The sequence below is a fragment of the Emydura macquarii genome, unplaced genomic scaffold (assembly GCF_026122565.2).
Source record: "Emydura macquarii macquarii isolate MOO-44397 ecotype Brisbane River unplaced genomic scaffold, CSIRO-AGI_Emac_v2 contig_1253, whole genome shotgun sequence".
Taxonomy (NCBI): domain Eukaryota; kingdom Metazoa; phylum Chordata; order Testudines; family Chelidae; genus Emydura; species Emydura macquarii.
Window position 1 is genome coordinate 59387881 of NW_027131390.1, and position 27190 is coordinate 59415070.

General features: G+C 40.8%; 2 protein-coding genes and 1 long non-coding RNA gene across 4 annotated transcripts in view; 1 reads left to right on the plus strand and 2 right to left on the minus strand.

Moving 5' to 3' along the window:
• RFTN2 (raftlin family member 2) overlaps window positions 1-2133 on the plus strand; it is a 50148-nt gene extending 48015 nt beyond the window's left edge. The window contains exon 11 of the mRNA XM_067549835.1: window positions 1651-2133. The gene's annotated coding sequence lies outside the window, so the exon portion shown is untranslated. The remainder of the gene's footprint in view (window positions 1-1650) is intronic.
• The window catches only part of LOC137154114 (uncharacterized), a 36400-nt gene extending 20242 nt beyond the window's left edge, over window positions 1-16158 (minus strand). The window contains exon 1 of the long non-coding RNA XR_010920078.1: window positions 16139-16158. This is a non-coding gene — a long non-coding RNA (uncharacterized lncRNA). The remainder of the gene's footprint in view (window positions 1-16138) is intronic.
• A 1363-nt stretch (window positions 16159-17521) lies between these two features.
• LOC137153517 (MOB-like protein phocein) overlaps window positions 17522-27190 on the minus strand; it is a 29445-nt gene continuing 19776 nt past the window's right edge. For both annotated transcript variants that reach the window (XM_067548967.1, XM_067548965.1), the window contains 7 exons: window positions 27039-27101; window positions 26350-26450; window positions 24401-24443; window positions 24031-24117; window positions 22285-22364; window positions 21213-21324; window positions 17522-20053 (listed from right to left, as the gene is read on the minus strand). In XM_067548967.1, the coding sequence (XP_067405068.1) occupies window positions 19922-20053; window positions 21213-21324; window positions 22285-22364; window positions 24031-24117; window positions 24401-24443; window positions 26350-26450; window positions 27039-27101 (618 nt within the window). In that variant the 3' untranslated portion in view covers window positions 17522-19921. The remainder of the gene's footprint in view (window positions 20054-21212; window positions 21325-22284; window positions 22365-24030; window positions 24118-24400; window positions 24444-26349; window positions 26451-27038; window positions 27102-27190) is intronic.

Below are 27190 nucleotides of genomic sequence, written 5' to 3' on the forward strand. Positions count from 1 at the left end.
TGGAGTGGGAAAACTTAATCCTTTCCACAAGCAGGGGGAAATGGTATCACATATGGTATCAGAGGGAGATTATCACAAATGTTGAAAGATTTACAAAATTAAAACTATAAATAAAGTACTTGACTGTCCTTTTAAGTTAATTGTAATTTTCAGTTTACTTGCATTGTCTAAATCCAGAAGCTGTTAAGCCTAGGAATGTCAGTGCTGCACTCTCAGTCTTCATGAGAGGAGCAGGATGTACCTAAACACACACAGTCACATTCCAGCTTGCATTCATGCACACCATTAAAACCAGGGGCAATGGTAGTGTGTGTGGTGGATGTTTTCTGCTCTAATTCAGTTCCATCTAAAATAAAGGAACTGTTAGGGACAATCCAAAGCTAAGACAAAGGGCCTCCAAGGACATGCTGAGCACAACTAAGTAATGACCTTACCAGTCAATGGAAACAGATCACCTGGAAAGCTGTGCAAAGAGTGTTGCCAATAAGACTATGGGAACACAATAATACTGCTTGTATGTAGGTCTGTTTTGGGGGCAGTCATGTGGGGAGGCAAAATTTGGTCCATAGGATTATATATGAAAATATAAAAGCTCTGTCTCAACTGAATACATATATCATTGTGTGTAAAATGCATTCACTTGTTAATAAAGTTCCTGGCTGGAAAACCTCAAGGGGATTAGCTCAAGTAGCTTGAGTACTGAGAGGCCTTAACATTGATGTTGCTGTGTTGGAAGAGAATGATTTTCTGCAGCTGTATTGCAATAATACTTAATTCAGTCACTGCCTGGTTTGATCAGCCATTTAGTTTGTTAGAAACCTCTGGAACCAAATCATTGGTATAAAAATAAATTAAACTTTCATCCTTCATTCTGATCAATGTTGGGTTCTTTAGGCTGGTATTGTAATTCAGTCATTGGCTATAGAAAGTTGCCATTTAAATAATAAAGAATGCCAAGATTTTAAATGAGAAAAAGATGGGGGAGGGGCGAAGCCAAAGAAAAATGCATGTGCTGATGATAAAGGAGATTAACTGCAACTAAAACTTGCATTATTCAAACATTGTTATGGACATTATAAGTACAAGCTGTGACACGTACGTTCACAAGGCATTTGATTAACAGGATCAACCACTAATTTCAGTTAAATTGATGGGAAGGGACTTGGCCAAAATAAGAAAATGACACAGTGCTAAAGAAATGTAATTAAATGATAATCAAGATCCACTTACTGCAGCTGGATGGAAGGAAGGCCTCACTTAACTGTGACCCTTCTCATTCCTTACCACTTCGCACATATGATACATCAAGCAAAATTCCCCTCTAGTATTATCATATACATCCCCTTTGAAGTGCCTATAATTCAGTAGAATATTTGTACTTTAAAGAAAGCCACTGTGTTCTGTTTCCACAGTGAAGATCAGCAGTGGAGAGAACAGCATTAACTAACTGCAAAGAGTCTGCTGTCCTAAAATGGTAGGATGGTGTAATTCCACAGAGTACAGAAGGGATGATAAGGGGGTCCTCAGGGGCCACAGCTGGTGGTGAGAACATGTTTAGGTTATTACTGTGTAATAAGCAAGACTGAATGGGGGAAAAGTTTATTGCTGTTTCAGTTCAATTCAATTCTGCATTTTGTTTTGTTTTTACAGAAAATCCAAAGAATAACTCACGTCAGAGAATGAAGTAATTGTAATGGGAGCTGGTAGCAATCCCTCCCTTTAAGCTGCCTAACACTTTTTTCCATTGTAGAAGATTCTTGCAGGTTTGTTTGGTTGCTTTGAGATGCTCTAACACCTCTAAGCATTTGAATTTGGCAGAGACAAACACTGGAATTAGAGATGTGCCTTTTATTTGTCCCATGAAATTCCATTCAGGTTTGGCTGAGTTATAAATGGTTTAAAATTGCCATTTCCTTCTCTCACTTGAATTCCTCAGGAAAACGTTGGCAGTATGTCAAAATAATAACTGAACTGGAAAGTTTTATAAGCCAAGTCCATCCCTCAGCAGTGCACACAACTAGGTATTCTGGGAACTGCCAGAGTAGCTATAACAGTGGGATTTTGAGGGAAGAACTTAGATAGGGCTCTCCCCATGCCCTCAGCCACACAGACCCAGCACATGACTGCAGCATCTCATCCCATTTCTGGGGAAACTCCCTACACATCCTAAAGGGGAGGGGACAGAGAGATCTAACACATATCCTAGAGGAGGATTGGGCCTCTAGGATAACAGCCTACTTCTGCAGCCAGCTGTGGTAGTTAGTCTGGTAGCTTGGTAGTTTGTTTTGCATTGCTGAAAGTTCAGAGTTCAAACCATGATGATGATGAGGGGGAAACAAGTAATGGGGGGGGGGGGGGGAATTGTTACAGTTGCACATAAAAATTACTTTTTTCCTTTAAAAAATATGACATTAAAAGAAGTGGTTTAGGTTGCAAAGTCAAGTACTTGCAGGTTAGGAAATGCCAGATTTATGTTAATTCTCCCCTTGTGTACTGATTGAAGCAAGAGTCCTCCAGAAAAAAAAAGCATATGATCATACTTTACCATAATGCATAAGCACCAGGGAGCCAAATCCACAGGCAGTCATAAATCTGGCATTTCCTAACTTTTGAGTGCTTGACTTTGTAAACAGAATAACTATTTTAATGTCATTTGTTTATATACAATAAATACTTAGAGAATAATATACCTGAGGGATAGGTATATTGTATAGATAAGGCAGAAGGACAAATAACTGGCACATGTAACATGAGTTCCTAGCTATTCTGACAGTACAGCCTGGAATATATTATTTTACAAATAAAATGGTAGATTTACTTTGTTTATCCATATTCTTAAAAACTATGATTTCGCTATTCACATACTTAAGAGAATTTTATTAAGTTTTTAATATTGGTTTTCACTTTTTGACAGTAGTCAAATATGCAGAACCAGCTTAAAATACACACACACTCACATGAAGTCATCAGGCAAATTTATCATTGAAATATGCCAAGAACTTTGTAATAAGCAAACAAAGCTTTTTTCAAGTTATAAAAGCTCCAATCCAACTACTTTTTGTGGGATAGGGCTAGCCTGTGGGATACTTAATGGTAGTAAATCCTATAGTAGAGAACATAAAACCTAAGCTCAGTCTTTGTTTCTTAGATAGTGATAATCAGGCTTTAATATTTTACCAGCTTCTGTATATCCTTTCCAAATCTTATAAACCCATTGACAAATAGTAAAGTGGTAGGCTATCTCCTATAAGCTTATTCTACAATTATTATATAGCTGTGTTGAGCTCCAGCACTTTTGGTTCTACTTCGAGTGATTGCTCATGTCCATTCCAATATCGGTGAGTGCTTGCCAGCGTACACAGTTCCCGGAACTTTTTTCCCCTTAGACTCCGTAGGGTTGGCTCTAATGCCCCCTGGAGCCCCGCACTCATGCCGCGGTATATGAGGCATTGCGGACCCACTGGCCCCTCAGTTCTTTCTTTCCGCCCTTGACGGTTGCTGGAATGTTTCTTGCTTCTCGCAAGTACCATTCCCCTTGTTGAACTTTGTTGTTGTTGTTTAGTTAGTTAGGTGTTAAGTACTGTTAAGTAGAGTAGTTAGTGATAAAGAATAGAAGCCCTTAGGTTCTTAGGGTGGCTGGCCCATGCCTGGGTCACCTGGCTTTAAGCCTTGCGCAGCTTGCAGCAAGGCTTTTCCAGTTAGTGACCCTCACGATTGCTGCCTCAAGTGCCTGGGAGAGCAGCACGGGAGGGAAGTGTAGGATTTGTAAAGCTTTCAAGCCTAGGACTCAGGAAGAGCGGGACATTAGACTGAAAGCCATTTTGATGCAGGTGGCGCTCCAACTGGCCTCCGAGCCACCACGTTCCACTTCGGCACTGAGCGTCTCCTCGTTGCAGAGCGCACCTCGGCGCAGGGAGGCATCCCTGGTGCCGAAGAAAAAGAGGCAGCAGCGCATGGTGCACGCACACACCCCCCCACCACCGATACGGGTGGGGTTGAGTGCGGAGGTGCACCAGCCACAGCCCGTAGAGCTTGCTCCGGTGCCTGCATCTCCAAGCAGGGAGCCTCCCCCCGACTCCTGGGAGTGAGGGAGTGCCCCTGTAGGTACCGTTGACACCGGAGGCTTGTCAGGCGGCAAGAGCCCGGATGGCCTTGCCCACGCCTCTGTCCCCCCCCTCCGCCAAGGGAGAGAGGGCCAGTGTTTCGGGGCAAACCCGCGCTAGATCCCCATGAAGGCTGATTGAGACCCCTAACGGGTGGAAAACTGCTCCTGCCGGATGGTCACTGAGGGTAAAACATGGAAGCTCTCCTCACAGCTCCAAGTTCCACTCGTTGAGCGGCTCCTCCCCGCAGTACCGAGGTCAGTCCCCGATGCTGAAGGCAACACAGGCAAGGTAGCACCGCTTGAGGGCCACCTCGCGGCACAGGGGCAGTTCATGCTCCCAGTTCCTGGCACCGAGCCATTCGTCCAGGCGGCACTGAACCCTGTCACCGGCGGGGAGTCCAGCACCGAAGGGCTCGCCCACCCGATCCCAGTCTTCGGTGTTGGGTTCGGCACCGCAAGGCACCTGACGGCACTGTTCCCGGTCCCCTAGGGGCAAGTGGCACCGGAAGTTGTTGGTGCTGAGACGACGGACCTCCACATCGAGCTTCTTGGAGCGCTCCTCCTCGTGTCGGCACCATTCGTGGAGACGGCGGCGATCTTCATCTGCCTCCTCGGAGTTGTTGAGGGGTCAGTCCCCAGCGTGTAGCAGCAAAGGCCGGAGATGGGCTCGACACCACCGCTCCAATGGCTCCAGGTCCCAGAAAGGCAAGGATGCGCAAGGGTCCGGCCGACGTCACCAGGAGGCTCATCAGCCGGTGCTGATGCCACCCCCGGGTTGGCCCCAGGGTCCCTGGCAATGGCCCTATTAGGGCCCATGGGGGGTTCATATGAGACAGGGGACAGTGTCCGTCCCATCCTCAGGGATGCAGTCAGTGCCCCCTGCACCAGACGAAGAACATAAGGACCATTCCTCGGATGAGGAATTGGACCCAGGGGAGGGACCCTCCACAGGGCCACCCCGTCACCAGGGGGTCGAGCACCCACAGTCCTCCTCCTCCTCCCCAGACGAAGCAGCCTCCAGGGACCACAGGGCACTGCTGAGAGATTTCAGGGCGCACCAGGAGCTGCTGAAAAGGGTGGCCTCTAACTTGAACCTGGAGGTCAGGGAACTATCAGAGGAGGAGGATCCCCTTTTCGGTGTTCTGGGGCAGAGGGCCCATCAAGGGTTGCCCTGCCAGTTCATGACAAGGTCCTGAAGTTTGCTAAGGCCCTGTGGCAAACCCCTGCCTCAGTAGCCCCTACATCAAAGGGCACCGAAAAGAAATATGTCCCTGCTGAGGGGTTCGAGTTCCTCTTTACACACCTGGCCCCAGGAACCCTAGTGGTGGATGTGGCCAATCAGAGTGACAGGCAGGGATACCAAGGTTCCACTCCCAAGAACAAGGACAACAAAAAAAAAATGGACTTGTTTGGGAGAAAAGTTTATTCAACTGCAGCATTATAGTTCAGGATTTCAAACCACCAGGCCCTACTGGGCAGGTATAACTTCAATCTCTAGGTCTCCCTCAGGTGGTTTGCTGAGGCGTTGACCCAGGAGCAGGCAGCGGACTTTACCACAGTCCTCGAGGAGGGGATCATGGTGGCTGGGGCGGCACTCCAAACCGCCAGTGACGCTACAGACATGGCAAGCAGGGCTATGGCCTCTGCTATCGCCATGAGGTGGTGTTCATGGCTGCAGTCCTTGGGGCTCTCACAGGAAGTGCAGCAGTCGATTCAGGACCTCCCCTTCGATGGGTCAGGCCTGTTTTCAGACAAAACTGATGAGAAGCTGCATGGCCTTAAGGATTCGCGGGCCACGCTTCGTTCCTTGGGCCTCTATGCACCCTAAGCCTCAAGGTGACAGTCGTGGCTCCAGGTGTAGCAACAACCTAGGTCACGGCCTAGGCCCTTTCAGCCTCATAAGGGCAGAGACAGAAACAAGGGGTTCGGACGGTGTAACTGGCCCCGTAGCTCATCCTCAGCCTCCCAACAAGGGCCCCCCAAAGGTTCAGGCAATAGAAAAGGACAATTTTGATGGTGTGCCCGAGGATGGCACCCCTACCATCTCTCTGGATCCGTCCCGTCCTTTCTTAGACAGGTTAAAGCCCTTCTACGAAGAATGGGCAAGCATTACATCAGACTGTTGGGTCTTCGGAATAGTCATCCGAGGATACGCCCTGCAGCTCACATCCCCACCCCTCAAACCACCTTCTTGCTGTTCTTAATAAAATTACAAAATTAGGCCCTGATACAGCATTGAGTTTCACAGCTCACTGCAGTATTGGCGCCTTAATGGACAAAGAGAATGAAGTGGCTATAATATTTTTACTTTTAGTAAAGCATTTGACACACTGTCCCATGAAAGTTTGGTCGGAATATTCATTCATATGAATTCTCCGTGAGCCACTGGCACCCACACTGGAAACAGTCTGAAAACCCATTCAATAATAAGTGCCAAGTATAGACTTGGGGGAAGATGCACTATGGGGTTCTGCTGAGATTGGAGTTTGGTCTGGTAGGAATATATTAGTGTCCGATCCCCAGGAAATAGTGCTGAGTGCCCTTAACCCCCATCAGCTTAATGGGGCATTGAGAACACTATTGAGCCCCTAATAACCTGAGGGGGATAAACAACGTTAGATTTTGGAATCACTAGCCAGGATAGAGGAAATAATAGGAGACCTAGAGAGATTCACCCTGGACAAAGGCCAGCTAGTACATTTGGGGGAAAATAACAACAAGCGGAAATATTATTGGGAAAGCAGGCATGTTGAAAGGGAAGTGTAGCAATAGTGAACAGCAAATTATCTATAAACTTGCATTGTGGTATGACAACAAAAAAATGTATAATTATGGGCTGCATATACAAAGGGAACATATTGCTGAGCAGACAGTGGTACAGAGACCATACTTAGAATAAATCATCCAGTTCTGGGTACCTTAATACCAGAGAAAGGAACTGGAGGAAAGTCATAGATCAAAATCAATCAATCATGTATAGTCTTCTAAGAACCACTGCGGCAGCCAGAGTGACCATGGCTGATGGTGTCACACCAGGCATCATGTAGTGAAGTTCCCAGATCTGGTGCAATCCTGTGAATCCACAAATCTCTGGAGTGTCCCTACAGGGGGCACCATGTCAGGTCAAGGCATGCACCCCTTCATCCATCAATGGAGGATTTGAGAGCATGGTGTGCTGGGTGTTTTTGTCCATCCCAGCAACATGGCCACTTTTGAATATAATGAGCAATTAAAGGAAAACCACCACTTTGAGAGACTGATGTCTTACATGAAGTCAAACCACTTTATGCTCACTATTTGGCACTGATGGCACATATAGAATGCCTTTAGCACTCCAAGTCTGCCTGTAAGAGGGTCCCATATAGAAATATAGGTAATACACAGGTTTTATAGATCCTGAACCTTGTCTCAGCCAAAGTCATTTTTGTGTCCATAAGCAAGATGTAGACTTCATGCAGGAGGCATTAAGACTGATTAGTAAAAGAAAGTCCAGTTTGCTGCAACCCTTTGAACTTTATTTGCAGCTTAGGTAGAAGAACGCTCCATGGTACTCGACCCCCACCTACTCTGGGGGGTTCTAGTGTCCCAGCTCTGAAGTTCTGGAACTTGGTTTCTGCCATGCAACATCAACCCCTATAGTGCAGGCAGTATCTTGGAGACTTTACAGGGCAGGACAAATTGTGACTTCTCCACAAGCAAGGCAGCATTGTTTGCCTAGTCTAGGTCAGTAAACAGTTCTTGACCAACCTTGATTCCGACATGTGGAGCAGCAAGTCATAATATTCAGTCGATAGCTCAGCAGAATAGTGCCATCTAGAGAATGCATTGAGGATGTGTAGAAATGTGGCAAAAGCTGAAAACCAAGGTGCACTCTCACACCCATGTCAGTGTGAAGATCACACACCAGATTTAGCTGAACATCTGGAACACCAACACCTTTCAGCACAAGCCGACGTGCTGAACTATCAAACAAATCAAAAGCCGCCCATCTCTCACATCTTCCAACTCCTCGCAAGTCAGACATCCACCAACAGTACAATGTCCAACATCTTTCTGAGGAGCCTGTTGAACATGTGAAATACACACAGGCCATCAAAGATCATATATGTAACCTTGATACCTTCTCAGACAATATGGAGGTCCCCTGGAGTGGTATTTGTAACACAGTATTACAAGCTACCACTGGAACAATCAGTTTCAGGCGGTCATGCAAGAAATCTTGCTTTTTCTGAAGAGGCCTTTGGTATATTAATGAAAAAGACAGAATCACTCAATCAGGAGACATCCAAGACCATAAACATCTGAAGGCATTCTCTGGGCTGCAGCAAACTGTGAATGTGAGGTCTCCATCAACTCCCTGGCCAACAAAGCAGAGAATGGCCTACAGAGCCATCCTGCACCTGGCTGGCAGCCGTAAACAGCCTTCTAACATCCTCATTATGAAACTAGATCACTCTCCCTACTCATCAACAGACAAGGTCCTGGGCATATGGAAGACACATTATGAAAATGTGCTGAACCTCAGATCTGCTGACAACTGCTTAGAGTTATGTGACCTGGAAAACTGCACAACCATAGCTCCAGGGCTGGATACTGATCGTCCATCACTCAAGGAATTACAAAAGGCCACCCAAATGTTAGGGAATGGACGTGTTGCTGGACGTGATGGTATTCCACGCGAACTGCTCAAAGATGCCTTGGAACCAGTAAGCATTGGCCTTCATCAACTGTTCTTAAAAGTATGGGTGTCAGGCAGAGTACCAGCAGAATGGAAAAATGGCATTATAATGTCCATGTGCGATGGCAAAGGATCTCGCACTGAGTGTGGCAACTACAGGCCGATCTTATTGCTATCGATCCCTGGAAAGGACTTTGCTCACTGCTTGATGGGATGCAGCCGTTCCTTACCAGATATCATCCACACCGATCAGGTTTTGCTGTTGGGTGGTCAACAGTGGACATTGTCCTTACCATCCAGCTTCTGGCAGAGCTGCACCAAGAATTAATCACCTGCTTCATGTGGCATATTTTGACATCAAAGTGGCTTTTGATTTAGTTGACAGGTCAACACTTTGGCTCATGCTGAAAGGAGATGTTGTTCCAAATGTTCTGCTAAACATCACAGAGAAGCAACAAAAATGGTTGAGGATTAGAGGGATTAATTTATGAGGAAAGTTTAAAAACTGAAAATATGTAGTTTGTTACTAGAGTCCAGCAGAAAGAACAACTGGATCTTGCTATTCAGCTGGTGTCACTGATAGAAGAGATCACTCCTTAGGGCTGTCTGCCTGAAGAGGCAGAGATTAGATCACCCTGCCACCAGAAGAGCAGATTATGTTCCAAAAGGAACTTGTAAACAGGAGGAGCAGATCACTCCCATCCTACCAATAGGAAACCTGAAGCAAAAGGGAAAGAGCCTGATATCCCTCATGCTCAAAGAGAGTAGAGTGTTTCAAACTTACTGAACCTGAACAATGGTTGGGTTGCGACTTTGGCATTATTTCCCCACTTATGCCATCAGGAACATATTTTTATTTTTTGTAAAAGTTCTTCTTTCCAAAGGTTAAATGGCTCAATGGCTAAATTTGTATATCTGTAGGCTCAATGGCTATATTTAGCTCCTCCCAGGTGTCAATCCTCTTTAAAGCACAGCAAAGAGATGTCCAAAACTGAAGACAGACACCAACTTGAAATAAAATTGCTGAGGTACTGGAAGACATTACCAGTGTTTAGAGTTGCTCATTTTCCCGTTTTAATGCCCTTTCATAATGCTGTTATATTTGGGCTTGCAGTACTGCATGAGGAATGTTTTTAAGAAAAGTATTCATAACAACATTTGTTAGCTTTTGTAACCCTCAGCCTCCAGTTTTTAAACAAAACGAACTTGGGACCTCAATTGTCTGGCAGCGTCCCGTTAAAGATCTAAAGTTGTATGGTACTGGATCACATTCAGAGGTGAGATATAATTTCCACTTCAGCATTGTGAGTCTATGCTGCTGTAAGTCTAATGAAGTTTAACTTCCTTATACTCACCTCTAAATTTGGTGCATTAACCTAAAAATTCAAAATTGCCTTCATTTTATTCAAAATTCTCCATGGTTCTGTGCCAGACTATCTAATGGACTTTGTATCTTTTCTCCCCTCCTGCTTGATTCCTCTTTCATTTTCAATAATCAAGCTGGTATTGGTAAGAAAATGTGCTGTTTAAAACTTATTTTTAATCTGACAGCATCCTGGTAAGCTTTGGTTTGAGACCCGTGATTTGGGCCTATCCTGAGATTCCCCTCAGGTTAACACCAGACTGTAAAGGAAGAGCCAATGAAGAACGAATGTCTTGTGAAGCTTTTGGCACTGCTGCTATACTTAACAGACTTGCTAGAACTGAAAACATGCCAGCAGGCAGAGATTTTAACCAAGTGATGATTAGATCCTTTATTTAACTTCATTCTGGGGTACAATTACATACTAACTCTGGCATGTTGGGAACTGAGATTAAATAGACATTGCTTATGGCAAATTTTCCCTGTTGCAGCAATAGCTAGGCGGTCAGTGCTGAGGAATGACAAAGCAGACAGCTGTAAAATGACATATTTTGGCTCCTGTAACAAGGGCATATTGATACCTCAGTAGCAAAGAGTTCACACAGCTAGTGAACACTGCTAAGTGTGTCTGCCAGTCTGGCTCTGTTCACCAATAATGTGCCACAAGCTTGACTACTTTTAGACTCTCAGCTGATGTATGCTTTTATAATTGAAACAGGATATAAACGAGGACTTCAAAAACTAATTTATTTCTTTTTTCAGTGTGCTGGTCCTAGAAGCCAAAGACCAGGTGCAATCATTCTGAATCCTGACCCCTAGCCTAGTCCAAGAGATTGAGTTGCGCCTATCCCTGCAAATGCCAAAGGCAGTTTAGACATGTCTGTGAGGCTCAGGGTTTGACCAGGCCCTTTCCACCCTCACTCTAGATTCTCTGCCTCCAGCAGTGTGGACATAGCTTTAGTAGCTTATTTGGGGCAACAAGGTGAAAAACCCTTCATCATTCTCTCGCCTTTTCCTTAGGGAACTGACAATTCTAGGGCTTTTTTCCCTGAACAGGACCACCAACCGTGCTCCTCTCCATTGGGTGGTGTAAGCCAAAGGCCATGAGCTTCTCCACCTATGAGACATTCTCAGGCCCTCACTCAGCCAAGGGAAGCATCTCAGAGTCTAGACAGCTTGTTCAGGCCTCCCCACCACCCAAACCGCCTCAAGCGACACCTCCACAAGATCAAGTCAGTCCTCTTCCACTTTTGGAACTCAACAAACCGAACCAAGATCAATCAATCAATGACTTTCCAAGGAAACTCCAAAAATACCCCCAAATTCCTCTTCCATCCAGTCCACCGCCAAAGAGAAAAGCTGCAGGCTCCCATTTCCACTTCTCACTTGGGTAACAAAGTAAATTAGCAAGGCATTGGGAACAGTTTTAGGTTTTTCTTCTTCCTTTTAGGGATGTTCTCCTGCATTTCCCTACAATTATATGTACAGTGTTGAGGAATGACGGTGCTAAAGGCACCCTGCTAGGGTTATGACCCAAAGAGATGCTGTAGTCAAAAAGAGACCCGTTCTCCCACCAAAAGGAAAAAGGGCCAAAATCATTCTGGATCTTAATTTCTTTCCATAAGCTCTGGCTCCTCCCAAACTTTCAACTTTGGATCATAACCCCAAGCCAGAGGAGGTTCTTTCTGCCAGGCATGTATGAAATTGTGAGAAAAGTAGTGACCACAGTGAAATCAACCAGAGAGAGGTGAGCAGGGTAAAGCCCAGGGACAACACCTCCTATCTAACCCAAAGACAAAATTAACCACCTTCTGTAGACTCATCCTTTGAAGAAAGCTCTAGGGAGGAATGGGAAATGATTCAGTCAGCAATCCCTGAAATCCTACAAGGTTCTAAAACCCAAAGATTCTCCCAATTTTCCCTGAAGTTAATGCAGCTGCAGTATTTCTGGAGAAGGATTTCATCCTAAGAAATCCTGCTGGCATGAACATAGAAAACACACTTAGAAGGGGCTTCAGCAGCCACCCTTGAACCCTCACTGGTAACAATGTACTTCTAAAGCCCCACAGTGATCTAATGACCCCCACAACCACGATAGATTCAAGTCAGTCATGATGAAAATAACTCTACCTACAGCCACTATGTTGGTGGGGGATGGATCCATGGATTCTGGAAAGCTGGACCCATAAGCCATGGTAGCTCAATTAGTGGCCAGGTGCCAACTCTGGCTTATGTCTTGGACAGTGGATAGTTATTTGAAGCAAATGTGCCTCAAAATACTCACATGTTCAGGGAGGAGCTGGGTAAGAGAGTAGCTGATAACACAGAGAAACCACAGCATTCACTTTCCTTTAGCCAAGTCAAAAGAGGCCAACTAGCCCTTTTTATCAGGGCAGCAGCTCCTTTTGTTCCTAACTACAACAAAAGTAGCAGGAAAGGGAATATGCTTATTCCACACATCAGGTGAGTAAGGGAGATAGTGAAGCAAGAAAACTCACTGGAGTTTCAGGTTCTTCCACACTGTCTCTTGAGATGTATGGGTGAAAAGTATTGTATAGGATAACATTGCTTAATATAGTAGCGCCCACTTAATGAGCCACAAAAATAAAACCACTGCCACAGCTGAAATGATTTGGCAACCATGTCAGAAGAAATGCAAGGATTGAATGCACATGGAGCCTGAATTATCTTCTCTATATGAAGTGACCCTCCACTAGATTAGGGCTGAAGCATATTGGTAGGTAGTCAGTACCTTACCCTGTAGGTGGCTGTCTGTATGTGTTATTTGGCCAAATAGAGGACTTTGTGATGTCCCAATACAACTTTTCATAAGGACTTTATTCACACACCATTATTTAAAACAAAATATTTTTTCAAAGAAAGTGACCAGCTGAAGTGGGGCACCAAGGTCACAAAAGTGCCTTCCAACTTGCTCTTGCAGGTTTTGCATAAGTATGTGATTATATAGGTAGAGCTCAATTGTGCTTTTGTGAAGTTATAGTTAAAAATGTGACTGCTTGAATTGTGCATACAAATACCTTTGTGTGTATACAACAGTTGCAGATGTTATTTTGAAGCATAGCATTGAACATTTACCCCATAAAATGCACCAGATCATGCATCAAAAAAGAGCTTAAAGGCAGCAACAACTGTTAATATGGGCCCCTTCAAAACTGGGTGCCTAAACATTGGGAGCAAAATTACTGAGCAACCAACAACTCTTCTTATTAATGAGAGCTGCAGGATGCTGATCACTTTTGAAAAAAAAACAAAAAAAACCAGGCCATTTATTCAGGTGCCTCAGTAAGGATGTAGGAACGCAACTTTAAGAGTCTATTTTTTTTTTTTTTTACAGCCTTGACCAAGCTATACCTTCAGTCAATGTATCTTTAAAATCAGCAAAGTCTACATGTTTTTCATTTCATGTAATGATAAACTGGATTATGTGAATTACTTAACATTCATCCTAGTCACAAACATTGTCAGAAAGGTGCAGTCATTCACACAATTTAAAAGTATGGTTAGAATGGATTGGTCTCAAACCCTCCCCTTCCCTTGTGCTCTTTGCAATCAGCATCCATGTTATTTTTTGTCACTTTTTATTTAACATTTTCTGTTTATGATTTCTTCATTCTTCCTCCTCTCCCAGTATCCAATGAACATTGCATATATTCAAGAGCTTGTCTTTTTTTTTTTTTTTTTTTTGGGGGGGGGGGGGGGGGGGAGGCTTAAAGTTTTTATGAGAATTGAACTATACTTAGGATTAAGACAGCATCTCTCTCTAAAAATTATTTCCCTCTGCACCCCCTCACTAAAAAGTTAAGTTGGAATTATCTCTCCGCCTAAAGCTTCAGTGAAACATGGAGATTAAAATATAAATTAAATCCAACTCAGGCAGGTGGGAGATAGGCCTCATTTCCATTTCGCCAATAAGCTGAGGCACATAGAGGGAAACTGTGTCAGAAGGAGCTTGTGCCTGCCAGCACCTAAGAACACAAAACCCTACCTTTCTCTCAGGTGGGGCCTGTGCAAGCAAACCTGATCTCTAGCTTGAGCTAAAGCTTCAGTATATTAATCATACTTAGCACTATAGAGCTTTTCAGTTTTAGATCTCAAAGTATTGCATAGACTCAGATTTTAAGGTCAGAAGGGACCGTTATGATCATCTAGTCTGACCTGCACAACGCAGGCGGAAAACCTCACCCACTCACTCCTGTAATAGACCCCTAACCTATGATTGAGTTATTGAAGTCCTCAAATCATGGTTTAAAAACTTCAAGGTATAGAGAATCCACCAGCAAGTGACCCATGGTGCCAAGGAAGGTGAATAACCTGCAAGGCCTCTGCCAATCTGCCCTGGGGGAAAATTCTTTCCCAGTCCCAAATATGGCAATCAGCTAAACCCTGAGCATGTGGACAAGACTCACAAGCCAGGAAAGAATTCTCTGTAGTAACTCAGAACCCACCCCCATCTAATATCCCATCACAGGCCATTGCACATATTTACCACTAGTAGTCAAAGATCACTTAATTGCCAAATTAGGCTGTCCCATCATACCATCCCCTCCATAAACTCAACAAGCTCAGTCTTGAAGCTAGCTAGATTTTTTGCCCCCACTGCTCATCTTGGAAAGCTGTTCCAGAACTTCATTCCTCTGGTCAGAAACCTTTGTCTAATTTCAAGTCACATAGGTGACTATAATTAACACCATTTTACAGATGGGGAAACAGGCACAGCAAATAAGTCACTTGCCCATGGTCATATAGCAGTATAGTGGCAGAATAAAAAGGCATCAGACTTTTATCCCCTAACTTCAAAAAGTACATAAAACAAGAACTTAAACCCATCTAGTGTGAGAGCTTGTGGACATTATAAACAGAAGTAACTGCAAAAGTCCTAGTCATCAGTACTATTATGCTGAGTAAGTTTAGTGTCCTTTAGAATGCTGAATAAAAAGAGCTGTGTGACTTGCAACCACCTGTATATAAAAGTCTGTAATTTTCCTTGAAAAATTGAAGCGGTGTTGTTTGAGGAGGAGGAGATTTGCAGTACCTTTTGAGAATACTCATTAGGCACCTTTAAATACTTTATTGCATTTTAATGTTCATTCATGTATAAGATTTAGTGCCAGACATGCACTAAAGAGAAAATATACATTTAAGTTCTTAGTTTTGGATGAAGTGATGGGGCACAAAGGGCAATTATTGTATTACGATACATACCCACTCCTTTTAAATACTATAACCAGCATCTTTCTCAATATAGGAGACTGAATTCTTGTTGCTTTACAAACCTAATCAGGAAGACTAAGCCTAGTGGGAAGTCATTAAGTTTTCATATTTATACTCCAGTGTCCCTGCTTATGTGCAATTTACATCTTCAGCAGTTATGCAAAGTATTTTCTCTCTTATGCAAACTAGTATTTACAAATTACTGAAATAGTATTAAGAATCAAGCTTGAATTATTTACTGGCACGTTGATTAATTCTCTACCCAAAAATCAGATAACTAATTTGAGTACACAGTATCAAAACAGGAATTTGACTTTACATGTGAGAGCTATAAAAGGGTCCCTTATCTGTACACCCTAACAGAAATACACTAAAAACTATTAAAAGTAGAGGTTTGGAATATAATTAAACTGTTTATAAGCTTCTAAAAAAAAAAAAAAGTCATACACTTTCTAATTCCTAAGTTATTTCCTGTCCACATTGTGGCCCATGGCCAGCTTCCCTCTAGTGGATCTTGTGCTTCGCTCCTGTTGGGGGGCCAGGAAAGTGCCTGTCACCCTGTCTTCCCTGGGGGAGGGGTGGAGGGACCCGGGCCCACCCGCTCCTCCGGGTCCCAGCCCAGGGGCCCTATGAACCACAGTGGTATACTGCTGGCTCTGTACTTTGAAGCCACAGTCTCTTCCCCTGGGCTACTTTCCTCCCTCAGTCTTTCTGGCCTCTCCGGCCCTATGTCCTTGCCGCCCCTTGCTGGGCTCAGTACCTCGCTTCAGGGTTCCTCTGCTCTCCCACACTTTGCTGCTCTGCTCCGCTCAGCTCAGCACAATATCTCTGCTTCCTCCACCTTGTGCACTGTGTGTTTGGGGGGCGGAGCCCTTTTATGGAGCACCTGGCTGATCACTAATTGGCCCCAGCTGGCTCCTAATTGTCCCCTCATGACTCCAGTTAGGCTGCAGGGAATAAAGCCCTGATCATCCTGGGGCTGATATACCTCCCTTCGCACACTCTCCTGCCACCCTCTGCCCTTGATATATCACAACATATAAAATTTCTCACTGCTTCTGGATCCTGGTAATATGCGTCTAAACAATATTTCTACTGTATCCATCATATAGATGTAATCAATTCATTCTCACAACAGTTTGTGACAAGTACCTCAACAAGTATTAAAAAAAAAACCCAAAAAACCTTAAACACCTCCGCAATTCAGATGCTATATATACATATCCAGATATCTAGTGGCTTCTCTGTAAAGTTGAGGTCGTTTTTGTATGTGACTGGGAATTTCTTCGTATTAGAGGCAGCTACACCAATTCAGCTATCAGTTTTTCTTAATTATGCTTGTCTAAACCTAACAGAGTTTTGGCTCATTTAAACCTCAGTAGTTTATACTATGCATAAGGAATTTAAATCTCCTCAAGCTATATTTTTTCCCTTTAACAATTTTTAGTGCATAAAACAAAGCGGAAGTTTGGTTAGATTTCTAAACTCTCTACCAAAAGCTAGTCATATTTTATTTGTATTTAGTACTTTTGCTCTCCTGAGCAAAGAGGAGTTTAGGGTTGCTGTTTTAACAATTCCCTGCTGCTTAGTCCACAGAATGGAAGGGGTAGTTGGAATTCTGATTTTCAAAACTGATTTGCTTTGTCCAAACTAAGACAGACAATTAGCATAGCATTTTGAATTAAAATCTTAGTATCTCTTTAATATTTATTAGCAGAATTACTGTGGCTAAGTAATACAACTCAAGCCATGAATGAGGACACAGCTGGTTCAGGGAAAAACACTGAAAACTGTCCTTTGCTTATGATCAGGCCACTTATTTGGGTGTTTGTATTAATAATGCCTAGGGAGAAGGCCTATGATAGGTATTTCCTCAACCTTCTTTGTATTCTAGAATCATTCAGCTCTTTACAGAAGCAAGACAGGGCATAAATGCAAATTCTAGTTCCAGATTCTGGGAAGAGTAATGGATTAGTGAGTAAATCACAAAATTTCCTTGTTTAAGAAAGAAGAATATTATTTGACCTCAAAACACATTTTATATCCAGATTTAGGAGAGCACAGAACTTACTCTAGAAAGCATGAAGTATCCCGTTATCTGCATTCTTGGAAGAGAAAAAATGAGAACCATGTAAGCAAAATATATTGGTATGGAAAAAGAAACTTTTTTAATTTTATCCTCTTAGTTTTACAACTTAATTCAAATGACAAATGTAGCTCAGTTTCCCTATTATGTAGAATGTAAATTTGTAAATGAAACCATTAAAATATTTACTATACAAATCAAGGGTTTGCTTAGGCTAACTAAAGTTTTAAAATACCACTCAGGTACATGTGTGTACACTGTCAGAGTACTTATGTAAACAGTAGCAAGGAAAATAGAAGCATGTTTCATCTAGGCCTGTTATATTAAGCTAGCTAGTACAATGAGTCAATTTTACAGTGAGACATAATATTAATTGTGTGAATGAGAACAAACAAGTTTAACAGTTCCAGAGGCTTTTACTAGAACTCAAAGCATGAGAGAAGGGGAAGAGAGAAGTTTAAGGTTTTAATGCAGTTCTGAGCTCCACTCCACTATCTTCAATTTTACAAAAAATATTTAGTAGTAAAGAGCACCAGCTTTTTGACTGTCCCAGTCATTCTGGCCAACTTAAGCTTGCCAAAGTGGCTGTACAACATACAATAGAAGAGTACTATAGTCTATCTTGCAACAGCAGATTGTTACAAAGCTAAATACATCTTATTACCTCCAAAATGCAATCTTCTACCCTCAGTGCAAATTTAAAGATATCAAATCACGTCATCTGACCTGTATAAGATAAACCTCAAGTGTGCAAGCACAATAGCTAAAGCTACTGTCACTAAGAGTGCATCTGATGCAGTGACCCTGTTGACCATTAAATACAATTTTAAAAATGAAGACAAAAAATATCTGCCCAAGAAGGCAGCACTGTATAAGCACTTTAAGATCTTTATCACTGTAAGTTCTCATTGTTTTAATTCCCTTTATATCCAAATGGTGTATTTGACTTGTAATACTTTATATTGAACTACTTAAGGCATGTTCAGTATATTTTGAAGAAATTACTACTAAAAAATAAATTCTCTCTCATTCCCAGGTAAGCATAACTTCAAGAAGAAGTATAGTTTAGATAAGTGGGTAGGTCCACTAAGGCCAATACTTTCACCTGTTAACAATAGATAAACAGGCCCCTAACATGAGCCTCTACTGTGTGAAGAAGCCACAAACTAATTTTATCTAGACAAGATCCATTTAATATAAGAACACTGCTAGTGCTTTTAGACGCTCTTCATTTATGTACACCATTAACAATAGTCTGCTATAATAGTCTTTAAAACATTTAATTCTAATCAAATTCTGGACAGTTCAACACCATTAAGCAGCACTCATGGAACTTGTGAATTATTGCAAATCTGCAAACCACTCCAACTACAGATGTACTTCACCTGAGAGTGGATACAATCTAGGTGAATGGATGAAAGCACGTTAATCATACTCTCAACATGAATCAAAGTATTGCAAGGCTAGAGTTCTTAAATATTTGGAATACTTTTGCTAAAACTATAAACAAGACTATGTTAGTACATTGTTTTGTAGTGTAATATGAACATTGTGAGGTATAATCTGTAAGCAGTTACTGTAGATATGCACAGGTATAAAACCACTAAGTACCTTACTATAGGCAAGAGGGAAAGTTATTTTCAGCCACTGCTATTCTTTTGAGAAGTTGTGGTGGGAAGGAAAGAGGAGGACTTTCATAAGGAGGGAAAAAAAAAAAAAAAATAAATCTTTCCTTGCCTTAAGACTCATTACATCACTTCCATGATGTATACAGGCCTTCACTGTTACAGAAAGGCAAGTCCAAAAAGTACACAACTGTCTCTTATGTAGACCAAGAATATACTTTTGGTAGCATAGTAAAATGTATCCTTTTGGTATTACTAATACTGTAGTTGTGTTTAATATTTGGATATACACATACAAGAATAGTTAACACTATATGCACGCCCAAAAGCAGAAGTAAAACTTTGAAACAAAAAAATGAGCTCTTTTAAAAAAATAAGACCTGGAATTAGGATTAAGCTTCCTGCAAGATTCTAAATTTAAGTGTTAAATTTATGTATTAAGCTCAGAACTAAGGCTAACGTTGCTACTTCATTATAAAATGGCTTGTGTGAAACCTTAGTCTCGCTTATCTTTTTAATCAGACACATTTGAGGATTGTGATCCAATGATTGTTTAGCAGTAATTTTACACAACTGTAAATTCTTTTATTAACAGGTATTATAAACAGATAATACTAATTTTATTTAAAAACCATGAGTGCCACATTGATGAATATACAATTCATGAATAACTTAAAGTATTTCCCATATTAAAAGGCAATGCACACAGCATACAAAAAAGTATACTAAACAAAGCTATAAGGATACATGATTGAAGTGTCTAAAATGATATATACAGTACATAATGTCAATTGTGTGTTCAGTACAGTTGTTTTCTGTACCACAATTCCCATCATGCCTCACTTTCCCCAGACACTGAATTCTGTACCTCCTCTTCCAAAATTGGTACAATCAGGTTATCCTTGGACATCAAATTATATTTCATCACAAATTTAGTGAACCGGTGACACAAAAAAGTTTCATTCTGAGGATGGAAAAAAAAATCATATAAATTCCAACATAAAATAAAATGCATTATGACATATACAAGAAGGGAATATTTCAAACTGAATTATGCAAAATTTATCATAAAAATCCTGGAGCATAAATAAATTGTCCCCTTAGTATTGTAAGTTTTAGGAACATCTATTTAGAAATCCATTAATAAAATAGTTTTATTTCCTCCCTTTATATTCATAAGAGTGGACACAAACACCTATTTAAACTTTATTTTCATAACAATGTTAAAAGCACCTGAATGGGAATATATTCAAGTCCCACTACACTTAACATGAAATTAGATAAGCAATTTTATGTCAACTAAATCCTGGGCCACTGTGCAAAGTCCTAATGAAAGCTCTACATAGGCACCTAAACTATAATAATTACATCCCGACACACACCCCCGCCCGAACCAAACAGTAAGCTAAGCCACTCCTTACTGCTACTACAGTCCATGGGCTCCAGTAGTATGTGCTCCTTCCCTTGTTAGTCCTTACCTTTGTTTTTACTGCCATTCACACCTCTAAGCCCCCTTCCTGACTTAAAATTTAGTCAATTAAAAAAAAATAGTTTCAGGTACTATACGTGCTCCTGAGTCTCCTGTTGATTTTGTGGCTTTACCATCAGACTTTCCCAATTGTTAAAATGTTTCCACAACTACTGTGTGAAAGATGTACGCAAATAGGTATCTGACTATATACAAGTGCTGTCAAATGCATAAAGTAAACTGAAAAAATAGTTTTCTACTTTCAATTATCATAATCCTAAGGGTTTTCTGTAATATTAAAAGGCCAGCAATTTTCATAAGAAGGGTCATTAAGTTGATGATATTAAAGTTCCTGTAAACTTTCTGTTTCTGTATAGTGAACTTCTACCCAATTTAAGAGAACTATGATAAACAGGATAAAAAAAGCACACATGAAATTGCTTAGTTTGAAGACCAAAGTCATTCACATGAAACTTCACACAATTCTTATATACATGTACTCAATTATGAACTGTGCCTTGCTTGGCTAATGAAGTCTGTGAAGTGACAGCGTTAAGAGAAGAAAATATATAGCAACTGCAGAAGACTGATGTCTGGAACCACTGTAGCAAATGCATTAGTAATTAAAGTAAATGCAAGGTACTCAATTACTTACTTCATATTCATCAAATATCTGCCGATGATGAAAATATGCATGTGAAAATATTCTGTAAATCCTACGGCACACTGATCCTAGTTTGGCTACAGATGATTCCTTTATGCTAACCCTATAAGCATGAAGTCAAATGTTATACAGTGCTCAGTTTTACAAGTCTACAGGTTAACTACAGATATACATATGTGCATGCATGCCTGTGTGTGTAGTTTCAGTTGTTTATACTGGATTAATTGATCCCACATGAAATTCCAACAATTACGTTTTGTGGATGCTGATAACATTTAAATTCTGTAATCAATATTGTTGAAAGAATTTAGTAAATATATTAAGTTGGCTCATTCTGCACATGTAATACTGGATATTCTGATTGCAGAAATGCTGGCTTCTTCCCACAGAATGCCAAATTTTTGGTAGAGGCTAGATTCACAGGGAGAATGCAAATTGCACACTCCTTCCGCAGCAGGACCACTGTGCTCCCTGAAGGATCCTCCAGAGAAAACACAGCTTTTACTTGTCCAGCCAGGGTTCCATAAATTGGCATGGAGGCTATCTGAGAAACTGAATCTGTTCACATCCTTGGCCAGGCCACTTTGTAGTCAGTAGTGTCCACTTTTGGGGCCGCAGTAATTTGGTGAGGGCTTCCCAGCAGAGGTCTAACAGCACCTTGAGCCACTGCAGCTTCCTCCCTCCGTCTAAGTGGGATTTTCACCATCAGAGACCTACAGTCCTGGGCCACCCCTGAAAACCCAACTTGATTAAGCTGGATGGATAATGTTCCCTTAGAAACCCATCTGTTTTACCTCTAACAAGCTGGTGGCAGAGCAGCACTAAAAGCAGGATCTCTTCCCATACTTTACAATAACTAACTATATAGATGCTGCCACATTGAGGATTTTTCATCCTATTCTGAAATACTGTATGAACAATAGAGTAATTTATTCTACTAAATACAACATGAAAAACAATTTGCATTACCAAACACTACGTTTCAGATTTGTACCACTTGTGAACAAAATTTTCTGAATGTAAGATTTCCTCCCCCCCCAGATGATGCCTCTAAGAGTTTTACCTGCTGGGGAAATATTTATTGCTATTCAGAAGACATGCAGCTCCATCAAGTGTGTGCCTGGTGTAGTCTATAGCAGGACACTAAAAAATATTAGGAAGGGAAAACAGGTATGACACTGCATCACATGTCTTATTTTAAAGAGAATTGTCTAATATATCATAGAACTTCAGATTTCAGAACCCTCCTCTCACACAGCCATCTTGTATTCCAGAAGTTTTACAGAGTTTCTATAATGGTTTGAGCAAACTTCCCCCACATTAAAGCTGTCTCAGCCTCTTATGTTTTATTACCTATAGCTCCAAGTACTCCTGATTGCATTATTTCAAGAAAATGGTTGTTTTGGCAATGGGGCATAGACACAGGAGTAGATGTTCTAATTAAATATCTCTTTAGTAACTGACATGACAGAAGATCTATAATGGAAGAACACAACCAAAGAAAAAGTTAATCCACCACCTACCAGTTAGTTTAGCTTCCACAGTTCATTCAACATGGCAGAACAGGGATTGCTCCTCCCCAGTTGCTTTGAAAAGGGAAGATCAACCATGATCTTCCCGCTCCTTAGTGCTCCACCCACTTCTCCAACAGCTTACACTAAATCCCTCCCTACCTAGGAGAACAAAACTAATTTTTATGGACAATCCAATTGGCTGGGTGTTTGCTTAATTGTGATCGATTGTGGAAAAAAGTTAGAAGATAGATTGATGATTTGTTTTCTGTGGCTGAATTTTCTACAGTCCAAACCATGGGTTCTGAATAGCAGTACACCACTAAGCACCAGAGGAGGGGAAGAATGAGAGTCAAAGCTTCTTCCTACCCAAATATGGAAGTAACTGGGCTGAATGGAACTTACTAGTGCTTGAAAAAATTTCTCCTTATCTAAACCTTAATCTGTGTATAGAATTTATCCCTTTGCTCTGCACCTTCTGGGTGAATAAATAATGCTTCGTTTTGAAGAAGCTGTTTTAGAGTCCCTTTAAATCAGCTGCTGTCAGGCTGCCAAAGGAAAAGGGCTTACATGTGCCAAATGCAGTTGGGTCTGTCAGGTTTTACAGTGGTAAACAGGGAGGCTGCAGCTGAAAGAACCAGTCAAACAGTGATAGGACCATATGGCTCCACCCAAAATGGGTGAAGGTAACAAAATCTGTCACCTAAGGGGTTACTCAACAGGGAGTAAAAGGTGTCTAAAACGCAGTTCACCTTGCAACCATTGAATCTGGTTTAAGTTAAAGGGGTCAGGACTTTGGGCAAAAAACTGGGAAAATTTTAAAGGACCACTATATTATCGTGGAAGACTAGGTATGAAGGGAGATCAGATAGACTGTTCTACTATCCTCTAAACCAACAGCCACCAGGAAAGCCACTCTGAAGATAAGAATATGTAAGGCCACCAACTGGGTGGCTCAGACAGAGGCCTGGGTAAAGCTACACGTGTTTGGACATTCAGATCAGAGAAAATGTAATACAAATTAAAGCTAAATTACTCTTCAAGATTCTCACACAAAAGGTAAGAGGGAAGTAGGGATTTGTATAAGACTGTTGTGGAGAGCAGCTGGTTTCCTTGCTCTTCTGCCTCCCATGAGTCACTATGGAGGATGTGAGAAACAATGCTGTGAAAGTAGCACTCCTACATACCCCTTCAGTTTCGCTATATCAAGATATATGCATGGATGGCCCCTTCTGTGCATGGATCCCTGAAGAAAATATAAGCCTTCACAGATATATTTTAAAAAATACCCTCCTCACCTCTTTGGGAGTTTTATGGGCTGCACAAAGAAAAATCCATTGCTCAGTTGCTGTCATCTGAGTGCATGTATCTGGGTGGCATTCGCTCTGTTGAAATAATAGTTCAATTAATAAAATACTAAACAGTGAAAGCAAGATTTGATCATTATTAGTCATTTAATTCTCAATTCCTTAAAATAAAAAAATATATTTTAAAGCTACTTGATCAACTTCTGGAATCCTAAAACTATGTTCCTAAAACCAAGGTGGCTAAAAAATATCTGATCTAAAAGCTTGCAAACCTTTGCAAGTTAATATTACATCTAAAAAATACAAAAACAACCCGGTCTCTGACACAGGTATAAAATTTAGAGAACAAGAAGAGAGTTACCTGAAGCTTGACAGCAAGTCCATTGAGCTCGAGACAGAATTGTCTAGAAATTTAAATGCAGCATTGTCAAAACTGATCTACAGTTTCTCCACTGGAAACATTTTAACACATAAAACAACTTGTCAGAAACACTAATGGTTTTATAAATCTCTAGCATTTTTAACAATGACATTGGTCTCTTCTAGGTGTAGAAATCAGAAGAGGAATGAGATCAACTGTAAAAATGTATGGTTCAAAATAATTTCAGCTATGACATATCTGGAATCTTTGGACATATATCTGTAGAATACACTAGGAAGAAAAGAACGAAATAAGGGGACGCTATAAAACGACAGAAATACAAAAAGAAAAGTCAGAAAATTTAATTTATTATTGGTTCAGAGGAACTCATACAACTATAGCCTAATTTTCTCATTTGTCAAAAAGGATAAAAGGAACAGTATTCTGGTGGCAGAGATTAGGAATATAATATTTTCTCCCCTAAGAAAATCTACATTTTACAAATTTCCCTTTGATATCAATTCATGTTTAAGAAAAAATGTAAAGTCCCTTAAACATGCACTAAAGAAAAACTAATTCCTTTCCTTAACATAAAGTGCAAATTAATCAAATCCATCTATTCTATATACCCTGAAAGTCCAATTTTGTGGCTTTTGCCCCATCCCCAAATACTCAGGAGACTATTACCAACACCTCTAGGAGTAACTCTCCTTAAGGCAGCTTCAGCTGAGGTGTAATGCATGTAGTGCTACGTGTGAAAGCTGCTGATAATTTCACTCGCAGGCACATTTTAGCAGACAGTTTAGAGCAGGTTTAATGCTTCAGAGGAAGCAGGGTAAAATTTTCAGAAGTGACTCTGACTTAGGCGCCTAAGTCCCATTTTCAAAAGAGATATAGGCACTCAGGAGCCTAAGTCTCATTAAAAGTCACTAGGACTTCGCTTCCAAGTGCCACATTTGTAAAGGTATTTAAGTGCCTAGTGGGGTTTTAAAAAGAACCTAGGTGCCTAACTCTCATTGGGAAGCACTTACTTGAAACAATTCTTATCCTTGAAAATATATGTTGATGGAATGACAAGACAGTCAAACTGGGGGAAAAAACTGATTTTTTTTCAGAATGCCAGGACACTAATCATAGCAAAGTGATGTAAAAATCAAAGCAGGAAAAATGTGGAAATATTAGTGAACAGAATATTGAATATATACTATAATCATATAAATACTTTCAGTAACAAGGACACTTAGCTGCTTTTTATATCTCCAAAGTAGCTAGTTTAACCAATACATTCTAACAGCTAAAAGGCATAAGAGAAGGTTAAAAAAAATTGTCATGATTTCTCTGATAGTGACTGGAATAAAAACAGAAAACATGTTTATTACAGAAAATATTTACTTACAGTTTGTTAAACTGGTCTCATAGCTAAAGGCTATTCTTGAACTAATTTGAGGAAACTAACCACAATATGATTGAAACTGGAGAGTATCTGATAATTACAACATTCATATTTTAGTAAGTGAAAGTAAGGAATTGATGAGATTGAGGGGAGGAGATGCTATGGAAACTCCTGGCTATCCTTTCTGTCCATGCATACTGACATACTTCTAGAAGTGAACTGCAAAGATTTATTTAAAATAAGGCAAACAATACATAAGTTGACATCACAAACTTTTAAAAGCAACAGGGCGTTTAAGGAATCCTCACAACAATGAACTCAGGACTTGGTAATTAGAAAAGGAGAAAATAAATTTAATTTTTAAGATTACAAATCAATTCCTAATACATATTCCTAAAATGTTTAATAGTACAAAGTTTTGCTCTTGTAGTATTTATTTTTATAGTCATAAAAATATTTATCGTCTATGAGATTCAGACTATTAAGATTCATTACTACTGCTAATCAGTGAGGTTGGTGCCCTGATTCTACATTTCAACAAAGCATGCATTCTTACCGTAAATGTTCATACTTCCATACACCTTCATCCTGGCCTTCAGGAGGTTCAAGGATTTTGTCAATGTTGGAACAGTCTGCCCTTATGTTTTGTTGGATATACTGAGAAGAAAAAGTAATAATTTCTGAAAATTGTTTAAAGATAATAAGACACCATATTTAGGATTGGCCCCACAACTCTGGCTACTGCTATTCTTAAATTCCAAAAGGAAGGCAGTAAATACGTGTTTGGTATATACCTACTAGCCAGTACACTAAGGATAACAGCTACTTATTTCTTTAGCCTAGCTGGAAGTGAGCAGCTATGTTGATGGACCAAAGTAAGAAAACCAAAAACAGTAGTGACAGATAGAGAGGGAAGCAAGCAGTTGTGCTAGAAATGTAGTGTGTGAAAAATAGATCTTCCCTGAAGGAGAAATAGTAAGAGCAGTGAGTTTTACCAGATAGCAATAAAACCTGTTTACCTGGTGAAACTGGTCACCAAGATTCTAGTGATTTCTACATACAAAATTACTGTGCTAACCGGCATACTGATTTCTATTTCTGTATGGAATTATGAAGTTATTTTTGTACAACTCTATCACAACCAGGAAGAGAATGTGCCCTGTTGCTTACGTCTTGCCAAAAGTCACAAGATTTGAGTGACTAAACTTCTATACATGAAAAGATATGTATTGGAATTAAAAATACCTGTTGAACAGCTAGTGTGCTATCCATTTCTTCAAAGGATTCATCAGGCCAATTGTAAAAATCCTATGGAAAAAACCCCAAATTTAAACCAGTTAATAGAAAAAAGGGGGAAAAGAAAGCATATAATTTGCTGCAAATTCTGAATGCTCAGT